This window comes from Aythya marila (assembly GCF_965140915.1).
Source record: "Aythya marila genome assembly, chromosome: 3".
NCBI classification, from domain to species: domain Eukaryota; kingdom Metazoa; phylum Chordata; class Aves; order Anseriformes; family Anatidae; genus Aythya; species Aythya marila.
The window spans coordinates 34863054-34882007 of record NC_139044.1 but is presented as its reverse complement, the minus strand read 5'-3'; the positions used below and the strand labels follow the sequence as shown (position 1 = coordinate 34882007).

Genomic DNA, 18954 nt, shown 5'->3' with positions numbered 1-18954 from the left:
TACTAAATATATTTTAATGTATATTTATTGTGTGTTTAATTCTTATTCTGATTCATCAATTCAAGAGAGGTCAAAGCAAAATTTGTCTTCTGAAAGACAGTTCCATGCCAATTTCTGTATTTATTCATTGATCAAAGGTACAAAACATGTCAATCAAAACTCCATGCACTAAGTACATATTAATTTTGTTGTCTCTGCCCAGATTCTTTTCTCAGGTACTTTTTGGTAGAAGATGGATGCCAGAATGAAACTAGATCTACTGAGTGCATATGTAGAACCAATACTATTTTTTCACCTCTGGTCACAATAATGCATAGGCTTTGGCTCTGTACAAGAGTTGCAATAAATAAATTCTAGTGATTGCCCTGGAAATAAGTATTAATATCATATAAAATAGTATTTTGTATGTTTCTTTACTTAGTTATACTAAACATTTATTACGACAATGAGCTTCATTCCACTTGCTTACTTTCAGGGTATTCGAAATAAAGTCAGTAGGCTTCTCATTGCAGTTCAGACTGTTAGATTTTTTAAGATATTTTGTGAACAAGCTGTAGTTCTTTCTTCATTCTTTTTTTTCTCACTTGAATCTAGAAATGTCTTCACTAGAAATGTCTTCGGATTTTTTATTTTTTTTTTTATTTAATGAAAGGGGGAGAAAAGGCCAAACAGACTTTCATCATAACCACTACAATGTCACATTGTCATTCATTAAATTTACAACAAAATGGAAAACAAATGCTCTTGACTTCACTTATGAATGATCAGTCCTGTGAATAAAGGCACAGCTGTCTAGAATTCTTACTTCAGAATTCTCTGTAAAATGGTAAGGACTACTTTATTACGTCATATTTTTGGTTTTATTATTTTATTCTCATAAATGTTAATCATACATTAATTCTGCCACTCTCAATCTGTTTATTTAAAAATCATGCCATAAAAAATGCAGCTATGCTACAAAAGTGGCCCAAAACGTAGTTCATAAAATGCTTCCAAAATCTGTATTGCTTGCTTTGGATCACACTATCTACTTCCTCAGCTGTAAAGGGCTGATCTCTAAATATTTCTTTAAGCTAGAGAATTAGTGCCTTGTTTAGAGAGAAAAAAAGAAAAAAATGAAAAAAGAAAAAAAAAAAAAAGAAAAAAAAAAAGGAAAAAAAAGAACACTTTGCACTATTGAAATAAAAATACAGCGAATAACATCATAGATCACAAACAGAAGGAAACTATACCCCCATAGGTTTCTGTACTATGCTTTAGAATGGGGTAAAATAACATTGAAATTATTCTTATTTTTTAATCTTTTTTGTAAGAAACATGCCAAAAGTAAAAGGGAGAGTCCTTTTCATTTGAATCATTTGGGATATTTTTTTTTTTGTTGTTGTTGTAAATGAGCTCACTAGCAATTTACAATGTGTGCCCAGAAAGTCAGGATTTTGAATCAAAGTCCTGTGCTCCAGAGCACCCACGCTCCCAGAGCCTTTGCCAGTTGGAATTCTCTGGTAACAGGGACGGAAGTCCTGGCTTAGCACTTTAATTTATTAATAACTTTACCTTATTTCTTTCAGATATATATGTTATTACAGACACTTCTATTTTTTACTTCAGCACTCATATATTGTTCATCTTACTCATACCCTGGATTTCTTATTAATTCTTTCTGTCTTTCTTTTTTCTCTTTCAACGTTGTGACATCTGTATGCTATCAGGGCACTGACAATATTGCACTGTTGTACATTGTAGAGTTTTTAATAGCTACTTGTGCTTAAGCTATTGGACCAATGGTTTAATTTACAAAGCAGAGCAAATGTTCTTATTCGTTGATGTCAGTGTTCAATTTCTGTTGCAAGGTAGAAGAAATAGAAGCATATTACCTTGGTTTATGTCAATACAGGAGTCAATGGATTTGTGCAGAAGTTAGCAGGCTGACTGACATATACTGTGTAGGCAATATTCAAGAGAAGCTACCTTAACTGTAGGTTTAAAATATCTTACACTAACATCGAGTTTAGGTGCCTGATTTAGAATCCTGTTAAATCAATGTGTTTCATGAGAGGACTTGTTTTTTTCTCTTAAGTGTTATGAAATCTTCTGTGACAGCACAGCAAGGTCAGATTCTTTTTTTTTTTTTTTTTTTTTTTGAAAATCTCATGGTAACAATTTATGAAGGGATATGTTCAAACACGTCTGTTCATAGCTGATTTTTGAGCTCTCACTTAAATCCATTGAATGTCTGGTCATCTGAGGTGCTTGAAAGTACCACTAAACATATATTTCTGTCTCTTGGCACTTTAAATACTTTCTGTAAAACTTTTTCTTTAGAGCTCATATCTAATAAAAAAACAGTGAATCTTTACAAAACCTCTCTCATCTACATGTATACTGTAGAAATGTCTCAGTGTTCATCTGTATGAGACCTTTGGACTTCCTTGTTTGATTGGTGTGTTTGTCCCTTGTTCTTCCTTTATATTTCAAGTTCTTGTTACCTTCTAATCAGATTTTTTTTTTTTTGATAGTCTGAAGATTAGTTTTCTATTTGTACTTTTAGATGTACTCTATTTATTACCATTGTGGCCACAATCATCAGGTAGTGAGTAACATTGCTTTATGTATGTGCTTTTGCTTTGTTATTACAAAATGCTGTTCAGGAAGAAAAAAATATACACTCTGCTATCTACCTGACATGTTTATTCTCTGCAAAAACTCTATATACATAGCATTACTGTAGACGTTTTTTAACCTGTATGAGATAGTCTTGATCATTTCACAGTCCTTGCCAGATCTCCCCTTGATTTATTCATGTAGAGATTTAGATCTGTGTGTGTTTCATCACTGGAATGAGTGATTTTCAACTGTGTAGAAACTCTTTACATGTGTCATATTACATGTATATCCTTCTAATCCAGAAGGATCTCTTTACATAGGAGGTAGCAAAAATGACTTTGCCAGTATAGTATAGTATAGTATAAGTATAGTATAAGTATAGTATAGTATAAGAGAATGATATCTCTAATAGGAAATGTATGCCTCTTTCCTTCGTAGTGCAAGTGTTGAATGTTAATAATTTATCTGTGGGTATGATACTGTTTGATTGCTTTATAAAATTAGAAGCCTTATTTGCATATTTTATGCCATTTATATACAACTGAAAAAAATCCAAATGATTGATTCCTTGCCAGATTGAATTTAGGTAATCTCTTTGGATGCCAACCTGTTGGTTATGTAAACAGGCAACATATAAAACCTAATTGCTGCTTATAGTGTTAGCAAACTGTGTATGATATTTGTAAATCTGTTTCTACTCAATAGGTAAGAAAATGCTTTTGCTCTCTTTTCAGTTGGCCATATTGCTCTGTTCTCCTGTTCTATTCATCTGTTCTTTTTATAAATATATAACGTGTTTTAGAACTTCAAATTTTGACTATATATGTGGCTTTTTGGTTTGGGGATGTTGGTGGAACTTGAGGGAGGAGATATATTCTACTATGGCCTGAAAATGCCCTATTCCTTTTTCAGAAAGTATGTGCCTCCTAGTTGTGCTCTTGCTGTTTTCTGCTGGCTGGCACTTTTTTTTTCAGATTCTCAAGCTTGCTTCCTCACTTGATGAGATATGTGCTATAGATACCTCCAAGTATAGGCCTGATAATGTGCAGACAATTAATTGCGTCAATAATGTCATCATTGGAGCCATGAAGGAGGCATTATCCATTTGGCCTCTATGGGAAAATCATTTTAGAGGTCTCCAAGATATCTCATAACATCATTTTATAGGAAATCTATTGCAGAAGTCTAGATAAGCAAACTTCTTTAGTTGAAGGAACCTCTCTGCTGATCTCAGGTGTTTCAGTAGCTTCTTTGTTAACAGTCTATTTTTCACAAACTTGGATTTCCGTTTTACTTGTCATAAAGTTCATGGTTGACACACAAAATTAATTGTTCTTTAAGTGAACTTAATTTTGATAGATGATACACAGTGATGGTGATCAGGGTTAAAAGGCAAGCTCTCCTAGAAATGAATCATGGCACATAAAACAAGGTCAAAACAAGTCCTTCCAAATATGTGTTTTTAGATCCTGCATGCTACTGAGAGCTCTAAACTTTAAAAACATACTCTCAGTTGGCTAGGAATACTTTTCTGATGCATTTCAGCTGTGTAATTTGCATCCTGCTTCATGGAAACACAAGACTGATTCAGAAGTGGATTTTATTATTTTTTTTGTTTGTTTGTTTGTTTTTAAGATGAAAATCTGTTTTTTGGTGAGCAGGTAAAACTGAAGTAGCAGAGTGCTCATCTTACCAATCTGGAGTTGTGCTATCAGTAAAATTGCTTGGAACCTAAAATACTGCAGATAGAAAGCTTTTGTAATTTTTCTGTGGTCTAAATGGTAAGCAGGCTTCATTAAAGAAAGAATTCCTGACGAGTGGAAAGTAACAGAAGAGAAATAAAACTGATAATGTAAACGCTGTCTGTGAGCTGCAGTTCTATATGTGTTTACATTCTTAGGAAGAAAGTTATAAAGAGGGGAATGATAGACCAAGACTTTGTGACTGATTCACAGTCACTAACCAGAGACCACTGTTAGTTTAATAAGTTTTCACCCCAACTGTTCATGACTGGTTTTCTCTGAGTGTGCATCCCAGCATCATAGTAAGAACAGACTCGTGTTTTCATTCAGCTATTGTTATTCAAACTCAACTGAATCAGCATTGCAATGCCTTTCTTTTTGTACTATGTTAATATAAACCAAATATAAAAATGGGGTTTAAATTCATATCATAAATGATGGGATACTGTTCCATTGGCATTAACTTAGAAAATGATTCACTTCTTTTCTGGTGGGAAGTTTTTACTCTTGTTTTCTCTGTTGTTGTTTCATTTGTCTGTTTTTGTTTTGTTTCTCTGATGAGCACTGAGAAAGAAAACCCCATTCTTTGTTTACAGTTGTTTTTCACATAAAATTGGTCTTTATTTGATACTTTCACATTCTTTTTCCTTCAGGGAGTTTCTGTTGGAAGAACTATTCTTCATGATACAGCAGGATTCTGGCACTAGACTTCGGTACACTCTTGCTCCTGTTAGTGTAAGTTAGGCCTGCTGTCTCAGCTAGGCAGAAGCTAAGAATAGAATAGAGCAGAACCTAGCATTCCCCCCCGACTTTTTTTTCCCCCACCTGGCTTTAGCTGCTGTAATAATATTAATAAACCTTTAACGGTGTGTAACTTCTTACAAATAATGCAGCAGCCTGCTTGTTAACAATATTTATTACAAAAAAAAAATGAAAGACTTTATTGGTTTCATATTTGTTTCTATGTAGAATCAAAGATTTTAACATTTCTCAAGCATACTTTTCAGGTTTCATTTGTTGTTGTTGTGTGTTTGTTTTTATATTAGTTCAGTACTTTCACTGACAGTTTCCTGTGGCTAGGTGGTTGTATATCAGATTAATGTAGCATCTTCTAACATTGAAATAGCTTAAATTGACTGTCTTACTTTAAAATTGAATATCAAATTCTGAAATAAAGGTATATGCTGCATATTTTCACTGAAGCAGTTAAGTGTGACTTGTAAGCAGTTGAGTTATTTTCATTTCTTTGTTTGCAGCTCACCACATGACTAGGTTTCTATTGAATTTCAGTTAATTAAAAACTGTTTACATCCTTTCTTTTTTCCTGTTGGGGTTAGTGCTCTTCAACTTCCTAAGCTAAGCAGTAAGGTGGCTAAGGGCTAATTATTTTTTATAAAGGTTACTCCATTGTGAAACAAAATTCCTGGTGTTAGAGGCTTTCTCTGTATTCGAGTTTCTGCACCAGCGAGTTGCATTTGCTACCAGGTTTTTTATTGTTATTATTTCATTACTAGGTCCTTGAATTGATTAATTTTAGTTAATTTTCATTTTAGTTGGGTGATTTGATTTTTGCCACTGAAGGTTGTATAACTAAGAGGTTATAATAACTGCATTTTATGTTGATAATAAAAGAGTATAATAACAAAACAAAACAACAACAACAAAAAACACATTCTGTGGTCAGTCTCATATAAGAACAGTAAAAAAAAAAAAAAAAAAAAGCAGAACTACTATAGTGCTGGTCTGCATAAATAAAGTCAAGGAAGGAAAAAAAAATCTCATACTGCATACAACAGTGTTCATAAATACTACATTGGAATGGTTTCTTTGTATGTTTCTTCGTTGGTTGTTTTTTTTCTGCTTGATTCTATCTGTTTCTCATTTTAAGATTTAAAAACTATGTGTTGTTTTTTTTTTCACCCCTCTGGTTTATGAATTTCCTTGGAACCCTTAACCATGTCATAGAACCTACATACACAACTACCTTTGATTTTTCTAAAGTATTTTCCCGTTGTTTTTTGGCAGTGGGTGGAATAGGGACATTATGTTCAGACCAAGATATTTTTGAAGAACAACTTGGTCACAAACTTAGAAATGCTTCAAATATGTAATATGGTCTTTGCCAAGCCTGCTCATTCTTTTTGAAAATCCATTTTGAAAAGTCTCTTCTTTGGGCAGATTTTTCCTAATTTCTTCTTGAGAGGGCATGCAAATATTAACCTGCTATCCTTGGCATAATGATAGAGGTTCCCCATTACTGCATTTATGGACTGGTTACTCAGGTCTTTTTGAAAATGAATTAGAAACAAGAAACAGAACATACTACTTAAGAGAGGTCAGCATAGACCATCTCAGGGCTGAGCCAGAACAACTAAAACAAGATTTTGTAGGGAGTTTGTTGGATAGATACTCTCTTGTTCCTCTTGAACATCTAGACACAACTAGATGTTGTTCATGGCTGGGTTGCTTTACAAGGTTTTCAAGTTTGATACTTGCAGACATAAATTCTCGTGACAGCTTTTGGTTAGAGGAAAATAGCTTAAATATGCATTTATCTGTTAAACTAAGGATCAGAGATTAGGTAACCATCTTTTAGTACATAATTATTGCAAAGGAGAAAGTCACTCTCCATCTTTTGAAGGTAACTGAAGGAAAACCAAAAATCATTTTGGATTTCCTTTACTTTTTGCAAAAATGTTTTTCTTGCTCTGCCTCTTTTAATAGGAGGATAACTACTGCCTCTATGTGATGCTTTGACTAGAAAGAATTTGTTGGAGTTGTAATTGCAGATGTCCAATATACATATATTAAATATTTAAATATCTAATTTATGTGATTCTGTGGTCTAGTTTTCATATATTTTATTTACATCATTGTATTTTTTAACATATGTCATTGTAACTTTTACATGGAAACCTTAAAAAAAGTAAGGGGTACGTGATTTCATCTGCGGGTTTTGATGGGGATGGGGGGATCATTTTTTTTCTTCCCTTTTCATTTATTTATTTGTTGTGTATTTCTGTAGTGTTCAGGCTAGGCTAGTCTGTGCTTGTTCTAATTCTTAAAGTTGAAATTTTAGAAAAGTATCTAAAAATACACTGAAGATTCTGCAGTTTCCACCAATTGGCGATGAAACTTAATTGGTTTAAACTTCTGATTTACGGTCTGCTATTTCAGACTTGACTTAGTCTGGTGATTTAGACCTGTTTTGCCTTCCATGTAGTCTTTGAGACACCAAAAAAATGGATTATACTGTTATTATTTTTTTTTTCACTAATGCCAAACATATTAAAAGTAGCATAAGAAACAAGAAATAGAAGATCATATCTATAACTCCAGCTTGTCTAACTCATTACACTTGACAAGTTAACTTTGACTCTCAACTGGCAATCAAAAGTAGAGGTTTTTTTGTTTGTTTGTTTGTTTTTTAACAAGGATTCTATATTCTTTTTTCCTCTTGAAATATTTTAACTTTCTGCCATGTTATTCTAGTAATGGTAATGGTGGAAGTTAGTGTAATTTTTTTGATTGATTTCCATAGCCTAAATCCATGGTAACCTGAGAATGGCTAAGACCCTGGCAAACAGGTAATCTTACTCAGGGTAAAATATCTCTTTTCTACATTGTAGTTCAAGATTAAAGGCTCATTTTTATAGATGACTTCATATAGTCAGTCTAGACAGTCTAGTTATGAAAAATAGTTTTGTTTCCTGTTATTCACTGAAATCAATATGGTGCTTAGGATTTTGACAAATACTGACTCTCTCCATGTCGTATAATCACTATATAGTGTTCTTAATAGTGCAAACGTTTGTCTTTTCCCAGTTAATTATTATTATTCCCGTTAAACAAATGCCTGCCTCCATGTATGAAGGGTTAGTTCTCCTGGTCATGGTGTTTGTAGAGAGTATATGAATATCCTCTTGTACAACAGGACTCTTTTTTTTTTCTGACTTTTTGTTGTTGTTGTTGTTGAACTCTTCATGAGTAAAAAATCATGTAGCAATAAGTAGAATTTTGGTATCTTTTGCCCAGCAGTTTTTGTAGTCTTTTAATGTGAGAAGATGATCAATGCCAATTGATCATCTTTTGTAAATTATATTTATCTTTAAATATCCTCTCTTTTAAGCCCTCCACATGTAAAGTTCACATTGTCTTCAGTGGGTGTTCCATAAATTCAAAAGTCAGTAATTTTGCAACTATGACTGGTATAAACAATCTCTTGTTCTTGTTCTTTAACTAAAGTGATGAAAATGGGAAAGCACAGTTTATCAGAAACTACCTGAGGGTTGCTGTATTCTTTTTCCCCTGTTTTGAGTATTGGCACTTTGTCATGGTGAAATCTGGAGGAGAAAAATAACCAAACCTGTCTGTTAGGATATACTGTCATACAGTTCCTAGTTTCCAGGTATTTTTCTTCTAAAAATAATGTTTGTTTGTTTGTTTGTTTTTTTCTGTTTGTCATGCATCTCATAGTTTCATCTTCTCACAGAGAATTGTTATTACAATATAGTAATTTGCCAAGTCTTAGTAAAATAAGTATTCAAAGCCAGGGCAATCTCCCAACCACTTACTTTAGGGCCAGCTTTAGATACTGTAATATTATAATGACTATAATTTTGGTTATGGAGTTACAGCAAAATGCTTAAGATAATCAAATAGCAATAATATTCCCAATCCTGTAATTGAAGAGGATAAGTGACTATTAAGGGACATTCAGAAGGCATGAGTATTATGTGCGGAGATGAACAGAACTAGTCAAAAAAATGCTAGGCACAGACATAGTTCTGAACTCCTACTTTTCTCTGACCATTTGGCTATAAATGCAATTATTTTAGATACAGCAGCTCACTCAGCTTCACCTAAGATCATCTTCTGAGGACAGTAACCTAAATATACAGTTAAAATCATAGAATTATTATTTACAAGACATGTGACTGCAGTTGTTGCCCACCATTTGCCTGTTACCTTAATGGTTACAGCATTTGTCAAGAAGCATGGGCCTTTAATCAAAAACCAGCTGATGGAGGTCAAACTTGCACTTGCTATTTTCCAGAAGCATATCTTAGTAAGTGGGTTAGGGGCTGATTTTGGTTGAGAGGTCCTCTGTCCTTCTCCTTTTTCTTACATTCTGGAACACAAAACCCAGGGAGGTGATAAGAAAGCATGCAAGAGAAAATCTGACTCTATGCATATAGCTGCATATGCATATCCAGCTCAAAGGGATGGTATATTGTGTAGGTTTCCAGTCCAAATATTTTAATTTGGTTTTGAAAGAGCAGAAGGATGTTCCTGTGTGCCAGATTTTCTTATGAAGACTGATTTATTGAAATAAGAATTACTTCTGCCTACAGAGATGTTGTCAGGTGCTTGTTAAATAAGTATAAATTATAAGAGAATGAAATGCTGTCTACGTTCCATTAATCAGAAGAGCAGTAGGTCTTTGAGAAACATATAAATATCTGCATCAAAAAATTAGATGTTCTGCATGGTATTTGGAGCAAGCAATTTTATATATGAAAGTTATGTTATCAGCTGATTCTTGTAACATAAAAATAAATAGTTTTACCTTCTGACAATAACCGTAGATATTAAAAATCCTATGCACAAAGCCTCTAAAAATTTCATCTGTTATGTTTTCTGAGAGGACAGGCTTTAGATCATGTTAATTATTAGATGGCAGGAGAACAGAAGGTTATAAAATAAATGAGAAGAACTAAAGATTACTTCTTCATTGCTTTCAGTTCTAAAACTATGCATTAGTATGTGAAAGTATTTTTTAATATGCAGTTGTACAATCTCCAGTATCAAATCCAGGTTTTAATATCAGGCACAAAAATACCCTGTAATTGCATAGATGTCGAAGGAAATAACCTGCTAATATCAGTCAGCTTGGTGAATCAGAATTTGACAAAGGTTTGTCAAAAAGATCTTTAAATTCTTAATTGAATTCTAATTCTTAATTCTTTATATTCTTAATTTAAATTCTTAATTTAAAACCTTAATGTAAGAAGATCTTTAAATTCTTTACAGAGTTGTCTGTTTGTTTGTGATTTTTTTCCCCTTAAAAATGTTATGTCTTTTCAGGTTGGATAAGTTAATTGAAACGTTTCTGGAAGATAACGATCCTGAAAGCACTCTGGATGTTGGTGCAGACATGCGCAAGATCAAGTACTGCTTCTCTCATGTGAAGGTATTTATTTTAAACATAGTGAAAGTGCATCTGGGACTGAAAATTATTTGAAGGCATTTACAGTTGAAAAGAGTCAAAAGAAATGCAGTACGGTTGAGAGGCATTGGAAAAGGATAAAACAAACTGTGCAATGCAGGGAGAACTGATAGAAATTTCAAATTTAATTAGAAAAATGCAGAAGAATTGTGTAGAAAACCCAGCAAGGATTTCAGCATGTGGTAACTCATAAAAGAGGACTGCAAGTTATTTGAATAAATCCATTACAAGTTATTTGTAAATGGATAGATACATTCATATGTATTCAGAGCACTATGGAGTCTTTATTTTTGACAAATCAAAAGAGATTAAAAAAAAAAAAAAAAAGTAAAATACCATATCCTTGAATCTGTTACACTAACTGTTATAATAGTGTTGTAAGCCCTTCTAAATTGTTGAAATATACACTTGAAGTAGGAACAACAGAAATTAATAGAAGGTAATATATACTTTGTATTTTGGGATAGAGCTTTCTGATATAATAGTGTAAACATTCCTGACCTTATTGTCTTTAAATAATTATATTGTTAATGGTGAAAGCACTGTAATGGTAGAGAACACTTGAGTTTATGTGTAGAAAGGGTAAAGTAATTTGTGTTTGGTAGTGAAGGTCAACTAATAAAACTTGCCCGACACTTGATGCAATGCATATAACTTGACAGTCAACTGATGATGAGTTTGTTCTCTCAAGAGTCTAGGCAGGCCTTTTCCTTTGCAGACACAGCTAGACAGTTACTGAGTAAAATAAATACATAGCTGGAGGTAAGGTTACAAGAGCATACCTTTTGTTTGTTTGTTTCTTCTGATAGCAACTAATGAACCATTCAAAGATTTCTGATAAAAAAACAGTCTCACAACCCATCTCTGAAGAAAAAGACACTAACAAAGAAGCGGGAAAAGAAGAGTTGAAAAAACTAAAAGAACTTCTGCAGCAAAGAGACAATGAGATCAGTATCCTTTGTGAAAGAAAAATATTAATTTGGGTTTCAGCTGATGTGGCTACAGTATTTTTTTCTGTGTGTGAGATAGGAGTTGCCTGTATGAAAAGAATTTCTCTCTATTGACCCCATTGTGTTAAAGCAATTACTTAGTTCCCAACTTTTATGTGGCAGGACCCCTACTTTGCACCTGCTTCTATTTCAATTGTGACCCAAACCAAAAGTCTGGATTCAGGCACCACTTATCTTTAGAATGGTCTAGCCAAGATCCAAATACTGTGGATAAAGCCACACCTAAAACACTTTCCTCAAGCAAATTAAACCTTTTTTGTAGAACAGGAAATTCTGATACTATATTTTATTAGCTATTACCTTACAAAACATGCATCTTTAAAAATTAAATTAAAGCTAAGGCCTTTTGCATGTAAAAATATTAAACTGCTCAGATGTGCTTTATCCATTTCAGGGCCTCACAGCAGACAGGAGTAGCTGTACCATTGCATGATGAAGGTAGGGAGTTATTTTTAGCTGGCTGACAGAGCTGTGGGCAGACCACAGTATCACCATGTCCTTAACTTTGTGGCTACTCTGTGGGTAAAATTTGAATGTGGCAGAGAACTGAAAAACAGTTTTGTCTTCTTAGATTTATAGGTAACATACTTTCTTTCACAGTTATTAGTAAAAAAAGCAAACTCAGCTGTATTCTTCATATACAGCAGTTCCAGATAATTATTTTTTTTTTAATATGAAAAGATAATTAATTTTTATTTCATTTGCATGTAGCACGTTACCAGTCTGAACTGAGGTGGCAGGAAAGCTTCTCAATTTTTTTTTGTCACAGAAAATTTTTGCATTCCAAGGGGCACTTTCAAATAGTTTTAGTCATAATACTGAATGATCCTTTCTTTTTTAAAAAAATTGCTCGATTTTGGTATCAGTTTTCAGGTCTGGGTATGCTTCTGGATGTATAGAAACATTTCTTCCTGATATAAATGATTTAATTGGTATGAAGTTGCTAATGAGAAAAAACAAAGCATCTATATCAAATGTTCCTGTACTTGATAGGTATATATGGCTTTGTTTACCGAAGTACAAGGAAGACGCATGTTGGAAAAATCCACATAAGAGTATGTGGATATAGTATAGTAGTAGTATAGTACAGTATGTACATAAAGTATAAAACTTTGAACAAAAACTATTTTTCAGTATGCAGCCTCTAAGTGACAGTACATCATCATTAGAGATTTAATAACATGACTACTGTGATAAAATGATGGGAAGTATTGAAGCTTTTTAGTCAATTATAACTGAATTGTAAAGTGTTTTATTATTGCTACCCAGTTTAGTTATTAATATTCCCCAAAGACTACTTCACATTTTCTGTGGTTCATTTAGAAGATTAATCAGGATTAGAATGAATATAAATATATATATATATATATATCTCACAGGAAGTTCTGTGGTTTTGGCTGAATGTAAACACAATTTTCATTGTAAGCCCTCTATCTGTTGTTAGGCAAAATATATTTCTATGAAATATACTTCTAATGAATATGTAGAAATATAAAATGTGGATGTAAATATAAATGTAAATATGGAAGAAATATGTAGTGTTATTGGAATAAATTTCCTAAATACCTGTTCTACTATTTAGTAAGCTTTCTTATTGTGAAAAGATTACAAATGTGATACTCTTGCCAATATACCTGTAAGTTAAGGGTTTATTTTCTTTTCTTTGGAGATTTTGTTTAAAGAATTTAAAGAGTAAAAAAGAGAGTGTCACACAATGTCAATAAGTTATCAGAGTTTTCATTTCTGTTTGCCTGTAAATATTTTTATCAAGCACTGAGTTAATGGGATCAGCATTTGTGGTGATGTGTGAATTTATTAGTGCCTGGTAGAAATGATTCTGCTGTTTTGCAAAAACCAGAGTGCTTGGATATGTTTATAAAAAATATGCCCAACTCTAAATTCACATTCACAAATGGGCTTCCATATGTGAATTTTTCCACTTGAATAAAAAAAACTTAGGGATAAACAAATAAGATTTTTGCTATATAGAAGAAACCCTTGATGATTTCCTTAATGCATCTTGCAGATATTCTAGTAAATATGCTAAAGAAAGAGAAAAAGAAAACACAAGATGCTCTTTTCCAGCTTAATGTTGCCTCTGCTGGTTCTACAGCCTTGGAGCAGTCTCTTTCTATAAACTTGGAAGAAAAGTGGAGCCCATCTAACTGCTTTAGCCTGAAAGAGGCAAAAGATCTCAGCTCTTCAGTTAACAGACTGCCTTTTCTTTCCAGACAGACAGGTTAGTGTAATTAAGTGAGCAGTTATTGGGTTATTTCAGTATGACCTTCAGCATATTATCAAATGTGTAACAGAGCCAGATTTTATTTATGTATTTATTTATTTTATTATTATTTATTTATTTTAATTTATTTATTTAATACCAGCAGTATTGTGCTAATTCTGTATCTGCAAATTCAGGGATTTAAATTTATAGCCCTCTCAAGGTGTCAATGGCTTTAACAAACTGATGTGAATTCTCTGTTGAACAGTCCTCCAAAAATGGAATATAAATTCAGCTGCAAGCCTACTTCTTCAAGTAAATTTGTTCTCAGAAAAGCATTTTTTAAGCATAACTCATAAAAAATATTAGGATGTGGTGGAGTCACCATCCCTCGAGGTCTTTAAAAGACATTTAGATGTTGAACTTAGCAATATGGTTTAGTGGAGGACTGTTAGTTTTAGGGCAGAGGTTGGACTCGATGTCAGAGGTTGGACTCGATGATCTTGAGGTCTCTTCCAACCTAGAAATTCTGTGATTCTGTGATTTTTCCCAAAAAGATTTGGAGGTAGTGACTTTAAACAAAAAATAAAAACAAAAATCTAAACCAGAACAGTAGATATTGAAAGAAGTTCTGTGCAAGCATTATTAATCATACAGTATCCTAAAACAACAATAAACACTTTTAATCTTTCAGCCTAGGAGAGAAACGTTATATTCAAATAGAATGAGATTTCAGTAATTATGATTCTAGCTCTTATATCAAATTGTAAACACAAACTTTTTTTGATTGTCTTTAAAAATTTTGCTTATGTTATGTTATTTTGACATGGTTTTTATTTATTTTTTTAATAAACCACTGTGATTATTGCAATTATTACTAAATTAATGTGATCAAATGAATTAAAGCCTTAGTTCCAGAAATTACAAATAACTGCATTTTTGTGCATGTGAATAGTTTTATTGAAATGCTACCTTTCTGCAGCAAGACCTTGGTAAGTGAGAACAAATTCAAAATTCTTGTTCTGATGTATTTAAAAATAACTATTTTTGAAGTGGTTCAAAAACTCATATCATTTGCAAACAAGTTAGAGCTGAATTGATAAATAGTGCATTCATTTCAGAAAGCTAACACAACCAGAATACAGTTTTACCATTTGCCATACCTTTGTCAGCAAATGGGTACTATTTATCCGTATGTAACTGATAAAAGATCTCTTAGTAAAGCCATTTTTTGTTATTCATTCTTTACTCTACTTGAGTTGTTTTGTAAAATTTATTAGGTAAACATACAAAGTACTGTTCATTAAGAAAAGAATAATTTGGGACAGATGGTTGGCACAGAGAACCTGCTATGACAATGAAGTTTTTTCTTTGGTTAATCAATATGTAGCTGATTCCTATCCTGTTAGGATAATGCGTTTTAGGTGGACTTCTGTCATGAAAAGGTAATTTGTTTTGAGATGAGACTTTTTGTATATAATTGGATTGCATATTATATGGCTTTCTCATCCTGAAAGTAACTATAAACCTATCCCCTTCTTTCCATTCCTCTTTTCAATCAGCTTTGGGTCAGATTCTGATATGCCATGATATTCCATGTGGACATGAAAACAATAAAGTCCTCAACAACCAAGATGCAAAATGTGGACATAAAAACCCTCCCTTAGTTTCATTACAATTAATTTATTTTTAAAATTTGTGCTCATATTTCTGTGGGGGCTACAGGTGAATAGTAAGTTATTTCTAGATTATTTTAAGCAGCTTATATGCTTATATGTCTGCAGTCCCTTCCAGTGGCCTGACATTCTTCCACAAGACTAGTACAGTAATGTTGGCAGCATTAGGACTTCTAATCTTCTGTAATTTATTGGTGTTACAAAGATAATGCCTTATAACCTTTTTTGTCTTAATGTTTGTGTTATGGTGCTCAAGGAATACTTTAGAGTAAAAAATGTAATAATAATAATAAAAAAAAAAAAGTAGTAGAACAACTCTTAATAATACAACCCATACAGCTTTGCCCGGATGCCTTAAACCCAATCTTGGGAGACCAATTGTCTTTGCAATAATATAATTTAGTTTCTGTGCTCTCTCGTTATTTCGTGTCTCTGAGAATGACAGCATTTTCTCCCTATTGTACAAATAACTATATATATATATATATATTTTTTTTGATTTCTTAAAGTTTCTGAAAATAAAAAGCTTCAATACATTTTCATGTTGAAACTAACACTTATATTTAAAAGTTCATGGAGAATAGTCAGACTATTACATATTTTTCAAATCAGTTTGTAGCTACACTAAGCCTAGAAGGCTCTCAAGAAAGGGAAAAAAAAAAAAAGTAAAAATCAGTAAAAAGAAAGCCAGTATTAGGACAAGCAGTCTATGCCATGATAAAAACTAATAATAAAACTATAAATTACAGTACTGTTGGATCAAGATCACATTAAAATCGGGGGGACAGCACATCTACTTAAGCATCCCAGTTTTTGTAGGCAAGTTAGTATTTTGAGATCCTTAGCTGCAAAGTAGGATAAAATTTCAAATGGTTATAACAGTTCTATTTTATTATAAAGCTTTGACAGTGCAAAGATATAGTGGTACATTCTTCGGCAGCCAAAAACCCTCAGCTCTGTGTGCTAATTGCTGGGATATGACTCTCTTTCTTATTGGACTCAGTCCTGGACATATATGTATGCTTCAGACTTGATTAAGCCAATTAATTCCACGTAACAATGAAGCAAAATGTTTTGAAAAATCACCAGTTGTGCAAAGTGCAGTGGTCAACTTTCATGGCAAGATGTTATTTTCAGGTATGTTATCTTAATGCTCTGATACCCACTAAATAGATATTCTGACTGAAGTATTTCCTTTTGGCCTTCAAATTTCCCTACGGAATTCAGAAGCCATCCTTCTTATCATGGTAATTTCTGATAGCTACAGACCTCCTACAATGATAAAATTGTCATCAGTCTCAGTAGATTTGTGAAAGAATCAGAAAGCAGTTTGACAGAAGCCATTACAAAAATACGAAATGTTTTTCTCAAGATTTAGGAATTACCATAGACCTCACCAGATTTCATAACTATTTTTGCTAATAGAGTCTTTTATATCAGTTAACACAAATATTAAAGAAATCCCAGAAACTTATATTGTCAGCTCCAGAAGTTATGAATACTGACTCATACATCTTATAGATGAGGATAAATATTCATTTAAAAAAATCATTAGATTTCAGGCCAGTCAGTCTTAAAAGATAGTGAAGCAAAAGCAGTATTTAATATTATTATTTTGAAAAAAAAAAAAATTCTTCTGTATACAAAATTTTCAGAACTAACTGAAACCATTTGTAGAACCTGATTTTACAAGGTTTTAAATATACATTTAACTTTAGTCATGTAAATAATGTCATGGGATTTATTAAGTATCTGCTTAATACTTTACAGAAACAGTAACTCAGACAATACAAATTATATTGGCCAGTTAACATGGATTGTGTAAGTAAGGAAGTTTTTATGGTGGTTAATTAAAAACTGTTAACTGCTAAACATTGCAGTTATCTTTCCTTGCATCCTCTGAGTTGGCTAAATGACAATAAATAACAATATTTTTGCAAATTGTTAGTTTCAAAACCCACATAAAACAACTTCCAGTAACTGTAGGCATAATTGTTGCATAGTTGTATTTTTTCTTTATTTACTATCATATATATCTGCTTTACATACTCATGACTTATGCTTCTGCGTACTCTCTTTTATGTATTTTGTAAATATTTTTTTAACTGCGAGAGAGAATCTTCAACTCAAAATTCAGACACAAGAGCTGGCAAGTTGGGACTTAGACTTTTGCCAGTGTCCTAGTGCAGGATTTGATCTTGTTAATTATTGTGGATGAGACTGAATGCAGGAATGAGAAAGAAATTATCATAGCCAATAAATGAGAAAGAGGTTACAAGGAATAGATAAATGGACAGGAGTTTCATACCATGAGCTGCACACATGTGAAAGAACCAGAACTAAGCCTAAGGATACTGTGGGGAAAAAATAATAGAAATTGAAATCTTAAGATTTCTGGTTATTCTGGTTTCTACAAAGAAAATAATATGTATTTTTTTATTCAGCTCTACAATATTTTAAATGTGAGATTCAGGGAAATAATTAAAAAGTCATTATCATAATGACAGATTTTTTGGTGTGGTCCTGCGTGGAGACAGGAGTTGGACTCATTGATCCTTGTGCTTCCCTTCCAACTCAGGATATTCTGATTTTAGAATAATCACTGTCAAAAGGCATAGTGAGACCCTGTACCAGAGACTAAGATATCAGTAAGTAGTCAGGAATTAGAGATAAAATACAGCTTTAAAGATATTAAAGATTATCAGAAGAGAGAATACTAAAACTCCTTCTTCAGGTTTTATGAATGATGAGAACTCAGGGTGAGTCCTATTATATTATTCATATAATGGATTTTTACAGTAGTTACTTCACATATTCTTTAAAGTTATCTAACAGTGCCAAGCTGCCACTTACTGTACAGGATACTACACTAGACTAATCTTACATCTGTTGTCTTATGCCTGTGTGTTAGTATTTAATTTATCTTCTAAAACAAAGGAGAAGTTTAGAATTTGTTTACTGATTACCTCTTCCCGTTTCTGTGTAAAATGCTCTCATATTGCTTGTTTGTATTTGTAATTACTCAACAGCTGAAGATTTCCCTTTGACTCCTACTTTTTCTATTTATCATGCTCATATTTTATAGGAAGAATTTACTTGATTTGTTTTTTTGATTTTTGATTTAATTTTTTACTAGATAGATATGTTTCCTCTTAGCACAAAGCTTTTGATAACCTCAGGAATATGTCAGCAGAAAGTAGCTGTATTTTATCAACAAATGACTAGTTTAATTACATCATTTATGTAATGCCACTTATTCTTTAGTTTTTAAATAAGAATCTCAGAAGCATTAGCAAATTCTCACATTTGATACTGTCCTCAGTAACAATACAAATGATGTGTATATGTACAACAGTGATCTTTGAATATAAAGTAGGAACCAGTATGTCAGCTTAAATGCCTGAATTGTTGGGCTGTATCTCCTGCACTCTACATGGCAAGGACTGATATTTCAGAAAAATTTTTGATGATG

At 32.6% G+C, this 18954-nt stretch overlaps 1 protein-coding gene across 1 annotated transcript in view; it reads left to right on the top strand.

Annotated features, from left to right (window-relative positions):
- KIF6 (kinesin family member 6) overlaps window positions 1–18954 on the top strand; it is a gene marked incomplete at both ends in the record, with an annotated part of 170796 nt that overhangs the window by 63133 nt on the left and 88709 nt on the right. The window contains 3 exons of the mRNA XM_082758077.1: window positions 10434–10539; window positions 11385–11526; window positions 13612–13824. Coding sequence (XP_082614203.1) covers window positions 10434–10539; window positions 11385–11526; window positions 13612–13824 — 461 coding nt within the window. The remainder of the gene's footprint in view (window positions 1–10433; window positions 10540–11384; window positions 11527–13611; window positions 13825–18954) is intronic.